The sequence below is a fragment of the Cannabis sativa genome, chromosome X (genome assembly GCF_029168945.1).
Source record: "Cannabis sativa cultivar Pink pepper isolate KNU-18-1 chromosome X, ASM2916894v1, whole genome shotgun sequence".
In the NCBI taxonomy this organism is placed as follows: domain Eukaryota; kingdom Viridiplantae; phylum Streptophyta; class Magnoliopsida; order Rosales; family Cannabaceae; genus Cannabis; species Cannabis sativa.
Window position 1 is genome coordinate 20809086 of NC_083610.1, and position 7866 is coordinate 20816951.

A 7866-nucleotide genomic window follows, 5' to 3' on the forward strand; every position below is an offset into this window, starting at 1 on the left:
TCAAAATTTCACATGATTAACAATGCGGCTCTCCATAATTGATGGCAACACCTCCTCGAACCAGGATAGTTCATCATCTAACCAAAGGCATATTTTGCCAAACTTGACACATTTTTAAATAAAGAATATAACATATCAAGCAAGAAATAATTCTTTTAACACAAATCCGTAAATAAAAACAAGATAAGCTCATATACAGGATAACCATTAAGATAAGTTTATGTGACTAAAACTAATATTTAATTATCTCTATCATACTTCTTCTATTACGGAAGCATTTACACTAATTATAGGCCTCATGATTGTCTATAAATATAGGAATAGGGCAACATGTAAGAGACTTTTCTCTCTTTTGATATTAAGCACACACAATACCAAAATTAAAGATAGAACAACATCTTTTTCCTCTTTCCTCAATACAAATGACTTAAGTGGAATTAAGTTCTCATTAATAAGATTTGAAATACTCCTTGTAACTTGCAAGTGAGAGCATCTCTAATATAGAGTACTAAAAGTGTGATACATATACATATTTTAACTCACTTTGATAGTGGATAAAAAAATCTAAATTTAACACATACTAAAAATTATATCATAAACCAAATTTTACACCATAATAAACATCATTTTTTTATTTACTATCTTGTCTCCTAGTGATGTAATTAATAACTAGGAATAAAATTGGCATCCTAAAAAACAAACCCTTATTATTGCTGTATACAATTTTGCATAATAAAATTCATAGAAAACTGAAAAGAAGAAAATGAGGTAAAGATTTTCAGGTCTTATTTACATGGTATACTATAGTGTCCGGACTTATAAAGCAACAAGTCTTAGCTATCCACAGGACTACTGACTACATATAACTCATAACAAAAACTAACCCCAATCTCAATACCTCATGAGGATTTTCTCCCAAAATACTAATAACTACATTCACATGCAATCGTCTTCTTACCCTGTCCAACCATCGATGAAAAACTACGCTTTTAGTGACACCGTCGTCCTCCTTATAACCTATACAATTAAAACCTTGTGAATCTGATCAGTCACCAGAGTTAAGATCTTCTTAAACATATAAACTTATGTTTACATATGTATATTACATTATCAATGGACCTATCGTTTCGTCTATACCCTTCAGGCAAGGGGTCCGGTCTGATTTAGTAACATTAGCAACTGGCATTTTGAATGGGAACAGAGTGTTGTGTTGATGTGACTTATCTTCAATGCCTTGCAATGTCAACAAATTTGTACGCAATTTTAGAGGTGTTTTTTGGCCATTGTCTCTTCAGAAGCTGATTGATCAAGCAACCTGTATTGCACTATCTATCTCTACGAAGATCCTCCTAAAAGCTTTGACTCTATAATCTGGAGCGACGGGTACTTTTAATGCCAATGAAAGGTGAATGTTTACGAGCAGAAGCAAATGGTTGTCGGTTCAAAGAGCCACAGAATTTAATATCCCAACCCTCAACATTCTTAGGGACACATGCATCAAATAAAAGCCGGCCCAAAACACTATGTGCATTAATGCTCGGGGGTGCAGGTAGATGGACTGGTTTTTCTTTCCCTTCATCTTGTAAAGGCTCGGATTCTTTACCATTTTGATATTCAGAAGAGCTTGGCAAGTAGAAATGGTCAGCAGGCCCACGGGCAACTCTTCTAAGACTCTGATTTGAGTTAACTGCTGCCTTCTGTAGGTCACAGATTAATTGGGATATCTCATCATGCGTACCTTCCATGTAAATTCTTTCATCTTCCAGTTGCCGCATTTTTTGAGAAAAAACTAAAGTAGCCTTCTCCAGCAGATCAGACACAGCAGCCCTATATTGGATTGGATAATACTTATAGTGACCTGAAATGACCGGGAAATCATTAATTTAGTTCTAATCTTCTGGAAATATGACACTGACATAGAACACAGTGAAGTGAAATAATTGCACAAGAAAATGGTTAGCAAAATAATTTCACTTTCCTAATCTAGAAAGACAATATATAATTATGTTGTAGACAAATATATAATCATTTTCCTAGCTTAGCTGTGTTTTTTTTTTCAGGGCATGGGGACTCCAAGGCGTTCCGCACCAGGGTTAATATTATGGAGCTCAATATATACAATAGTGGTAAGAGATGAACCTTGAATATATGTCTAATGGTTTCCTGAATGCCAAAGCACATAGCTTGACATGCAAGATAACTTTGAAGGTATTATACACAACAATGAGATGTAAAAGTAGGTTTATAAAAGGGGGAAAAAAACAGAGGTAGGATTTTAGACAAACCTATGTGACAGGAACCTTTCATTTTCACAAACTTGACATCTCCCCCAAGTTCTTGTAGACGTTGAGTGAAATTGCAGATTATATGACAGGGAGCGAGATCATCTTTTTCAGAACCCAAAATGAGAAATGGTGCGCCCAAATTCTAATAGTAGAGGGAAAAAAAAGTTCAAGAAATTTTCCAACAAATGAAACGAATAACCAAGAACCAGGTTGATAATACAAGATAAAAACTTACAACAGAGGAATATAGTGCCTGCCAATACTCAGTACGCTGAGATTCAAATCTAGTAAGATATAAAGCATCCAAACCAGAAGCAATGCCTTTAACTACCCAAGAAGCAAGTTTAGAAGATCCAGGCATTCTCTGAATGGTTGGATGTAGTGCATAACGAGTACCCAAATCACTTGTAAAATCAACTGGACCGGAATCAAAGATATTACCAGAAATACAATTTCTGACCAATCGATATTCACCCTTCAAAATGGAAAAAAATTATCAACAAAATATTATCTAAACAAGGTCCTGTCCTCCCACTAAACCAAAAAAATAGGTCATTAAGTTTTTCTACTCGAAACTGAAATGAACAAAAACATACCGGATAAAGCTGGCCTTCACTTATTCCCTCAATAATCTGCATTCAAACGTATTTTAATCACCACCACCATAGCCACAATTAAAAGAGAAATATTTAGAATAATGATTCTTAAAATAAACAAGTTCCCAATTATCTGTACCTGAAAAACCTTGTACATGCTAGCTTTCGTACCGCCAGAAAAAGCCGAAAAAACTAAAGGACATGGCTTAATCCTTAGCTCCTGCAAATGACAAACCCCGAAAACAAAAGGATATAATTTACAGACAACTTAAAATTGAAGTTTAAAAGAGAATATCTACAGCATCCTTGTATCAATCTTATCATAAGACATTCTCAAAAAGGTAGAGTGAAACTTACCTCAACAAGCTCATTGAGAATCACAAAGGCTGACGACATGGCTCGTTCAGGATAAAATCTGCAAATACTTTCATTGCCAGTTAACATCCCAATAAAACCTCAATTCATTGGTTTTGATACCATCTACTTTAGCAACTATAATAAACAAACTTAGAACCAATTACTCGTAACATTAGAACCCAACAAAAGCAAACTCAGAACCATATAATTCAAAACCAAGTAAGAATGATCAAAGATTAGTACTTTAGAATTTAGTTCATCAAATTGAAAGAAATGAATGATTAAAAAATAAAACGCTTACGCATCGAGAAAATGGGAATGGCAAACAAGAGAATTCCAACCGAGAGAGGCATATAAATCGACATAGTTCTTCAAGTGGTCGTGATGAATCGAAACCCAAGCGAAAAGAACCACAATTCCTTTAAAGTCGGATACCTCTTTTCGTCCCCAATAGATACCACCACCACTACTACCACCGCTACCACCCCACATAATTTGGTTATTTTGGGGGTAAATTCAGAGGTGGATAAATTCTAGGGTTGCGAGAAATTGAGCTTGAAAATGGTGAGAGAGAAGAGAGAGAGAGAGAGAACCACTCGGGCGTGGGTAGTGAAAATCTGTAATGGTGGCTTGTGGCTTGGATGGTGGGTCCCATTCCCATCCGCAAGATTTACTTACCATTCCCACGTGTTCCAACCAATACGGCATCGTTTCGTTATTTTATATTTTTTTTATCATTATTGCTATTAGGCACTACTTATGGTGCCTAATACGTCTAAAAATTTCGTTTTGTGATTAACTATTGATATTATTTAAAAATTATTACATTAAACTATATGAAATTTGATACTTAGTTAGACTAATAGTGATATTTATACATAGAAATGTACTAAGCATTACCAGTGCATTTTAGCATTTCTCTTATAATATATTCTGACTTTGAATATTTGTAAATGAGAATTGCTAAAAAGTACCACTTGTCTAGTATATTTTTTGGTGTCATGAGTATCGGATCCCATAAAACTTAAGAAAATAGCTTTTAGGAAATATCGCTAACCAATTCTAGAGCGTCGCCTATAAAAAAATACTACTTGTACCCAAATACAAAATTTAATATTTTTATTAAAACTTAAAATAATAATAACTTCATTATTAATATTATTATATTAAAATAAATTTAAGATTGCCATAAAATAAATATAAAGTAATAAATTTATTGTGATGTAAATTTTGTATTATTTATAATTTAAATTTGAATTAATTTTTATTATGTGACAAATTTGAATCAATTTTTGACACATTATTATAGCAAACTTTTATAAAGTGAGTTATATTTTAGCAGTAAATCACCAATTTGAATCTCCATTGAAAATGTTCTAAACCAACAAAAATTTAATGATTTTAGACACTAACAGAATCTATGATAATAAAGTTGGACAAAATTATTTAAAGTATTTATACCACTAAAAAAATTATTGAATATTTATAATTTTCAAACTCAAAAATTTAAATCCTTATGCCACAAATTTTCCCTTTTTTTTTTTTTTGAGAAATTATGGAGAGGTTTAATGTAGAGTACACTTCTTTCATGCCCGAACTATAGTTTGGTGTCTACTAGGCAATAAATGTTTTTGTTACACATTCTTAAAATGGTGTTCCAACAAAAATTACATATTTAAGACACAATAGTAAATTTGGGGACCTAAGTGATACAAAATTGAATTTGGGAACCCAAGTGACACTTTTGAGAAAGATTTGGGACCACTACTAATATAAACCTATTTTATTTTTATTTGTACTAGGTTTTTGCATATTTCTAATTGGGTGCTTATAATCTTATTATATATATATATATATCTATAATGGTATATACATTTTATATATGATAGTGTTATATTATAATTATTTAAAATATTCTCTAAAATTTTAAAAAAATTAAAATAATTTATAGTATGAAGGGTAAGATTTAAGGAATATATTTTACACGATGTATACACATTAATCAAATATAACTGTAAAATATTTTTAATTGATAAATATATATTTTTATAATTAAAGTACCAAATATAATTTCACATAACTTATTAAAATCAAATCTCTAATGCACATAATAGGAATATGACTTATAAAAATAGGTAAAAATTAAATAGTAATAAAAGATAATAATTAATATAAGTAATGAAAAATGAGTATACAGTGTAATTTTCTCTATTATTTGAATTTTTGATTTTTTTAGTAAATGAGGTGTTCCTCTAAAATAGATTGTTGGAGGCCCACAAAATTCTATCAAAAAATAATAGGATTATTTCACAAATATATAAAAATAATAAAAAAAAATTATAAAATTTTAAATATTTTTACGATTTTTATAATTTTATTTACAAAAAATACAGTCTTTTGATATATTTTGATGTTATATTCTGATTAATTTATTGTTGATTTTTTGTTATTTATGTATATTTTATATATTATTTTCTATTAATTTTATATAATTTTAATGTTATTTTTATGTTTTTTTGAAGAGAATGTTATTTTTATGTTGTTTCTATAGAATATCTTAAAAATATAAAAGAAAATTATTAAACATAAAAATGTAAAATTTTCACATAAAAATATTACTTTATCTAACTATCCCCAAAACAAACCACAAACTTATACTTTCCCACAAGTAAATCTTGTTGGGCCTTAGATTGTTGGGGCCCAAAAATTTCGGCCCAAGCAAGCAAGCCACAAACTTTTCATATAGACTTTCACACAAGTAAATCTTTTTTTTTTTTCTGAAAGAAACACACAAGTAAATCTTCTTAGGCGTTAAGTCCCCCCAAAAAAAAAAAAAAATTCTTGGGCCTTTGCCTTTCCTTGAAGAGTAAAAAAGTACATTAATAAATTAAAAGTAATAAACATGGCCATATCTATTATCTACTTATATTTTTAATTTGTCTTTCTTCAATTATTATCTTTAAAGTTCAATCTGTGTTGCAGATATTTATTATTAATGGGCCTTTATTACCCATAGTTACATTTTTATTTTATGCATTTAAGTATAGAGTGAATAGTCTAATCAGTAGTGTGATTTAGCTAGGTGTGGTGTGTAGTGTAGTGTAGCTTAACCTAACAATTCTTCATTATTTAACTGTCCATCAACAAAGATATATATATTAATTAATAAATTAATACCAAGCTACCAAAGTCATCCACCACTGTCATTTTATTTTAATTCATCTCCTTTAATATCATTATTGATTCATTTATTTATTTTTATTTTCATATATCTAACATGATATGTTTATAAGTAAATATTATTTTAGATTTTATATTTTGTAAAAATTATTGATTAAATTTTTTATTATATTAAATAATAAATTGGATCTTATATTTTTTAAAATAGTACTAAAAAGTGTCGTGAACTAATTTTTGGTCAAAATTAAAATTTAATAATAAAAGTGTTATGATAAAACTAATTATATTGTATGTATTTTTTTGAGCTAAAAATTATCTTTAAATTAATTATATTAAAAAAATTATCGAAAATTAAATTTAGAGTTCTATTTGTATTATTTTGGACAATATAAAATTTATTTTATTATTTAACAAAATAGACAATTCAATTAATAATTTTTACAAAGGAGAGTTTAAATTGACAAAACACAATATTCAAAAAAAAAATATTAACTCTGCTTATTATAAAAATGCCATACGTCAAATCTTGAAATAAGCGAAAACTTTAGGAATGTTGCCTTTTGTGATTAAAATACTGTAGTTCAAGTGATTCTAGTTAGTTCTTTCTCACTTGCATTTAAGAGAACAAAACAAACCTGTAATAAAAACACTCTTATTGGCGCTTTTGAACTTTCCTCTTCTAATGAGATTATTATAATAGTGTCAATCTGTTAATATATATGAAAATATTTAAGTAAGATGTTTTCTGTTATCGACATTTTGATAAATTGCATTTCAATCTCTAATTTTTTTTGTGACGTGAACATAAATATTTTATACGTGGCATAAAGGATGATGTCATGGAGTTTAGTAGACTCGAGTCATAGCAGTCGACCTGGGAAGGGACTCTAGCCTTACGCCCAGGTTGACTTCGGGATAGAAGTTTAGACTTTAATAACTTGAATCCAACCCACTATCTTTTAGTATTTTGTACTATGAAGACATGGGCCGGGACAACCTAATCTAAGGTCCGGGAGCTGAAATCACACGAACCTGCAACCCGAAAGACAAGCCCAGATTGACATCCTCAATTAGGGTTTCAGTTTTTGAGACCATCGTAGTGCAAAATGGTCAAAACTTGCATTGAGACATCAACTAGACATACCACTGACATATACGAGGCATCAGAATATGAATCAGAGCAAGTTAATTTTTGAGCACTCGGGGCCCGAGCACCCAGTGCCCAAGTTGACAATCTGTCAATCTGAGCGCACGCCTTCCTAGTATCCGGTCGAAGATCCGACTTTTACATCTTCTTCGTCTTCATTAAAAACAGGAAAATGTATCCTTTTGGAGGAAAAACAACACTTCCTTATAGTACAAAAAATAGGGCCCAACGTCAAGTTGACACTTGGGGTTGGCCTTACGCCTATATTAACATTTTGTCAACTTAAGCCATTTCAAATATA

At 30.3% G+C, this 7866-nt stretch overlaps 1 protein-coding gene across 1 annotated transcript; it reads right to left on the reverse strand.

Moving 5' to 3' along the window:
* Positions 1-723: 723 nt before the first annotated feature.
* Positions 724-3872, reverse strand: LOC115702914 (uncharacterized). Its single transcript, XM_030630380.2, has 7 exons — positions 3540-3872; positions 3239-3296; positions 3021-3101; positions 2882-2917; positions 2521-2760; positions 2286-2427; positions 724-1858 (listed from the first exon to the last, which is right to left on the reverse strand). Exons 1-7 carry the CDS (start codon positions 3728-3730, stop codon positions 1365-1367), a joined length of 1242 nt encoding a protein of 413 aa, XP_030486240.2. The 5' UTR covers positions 3731-3872; the 3' UTR covers positions 724-1364.
* Positions 3873-7866: the final 3994 nt, after the last annotated feature.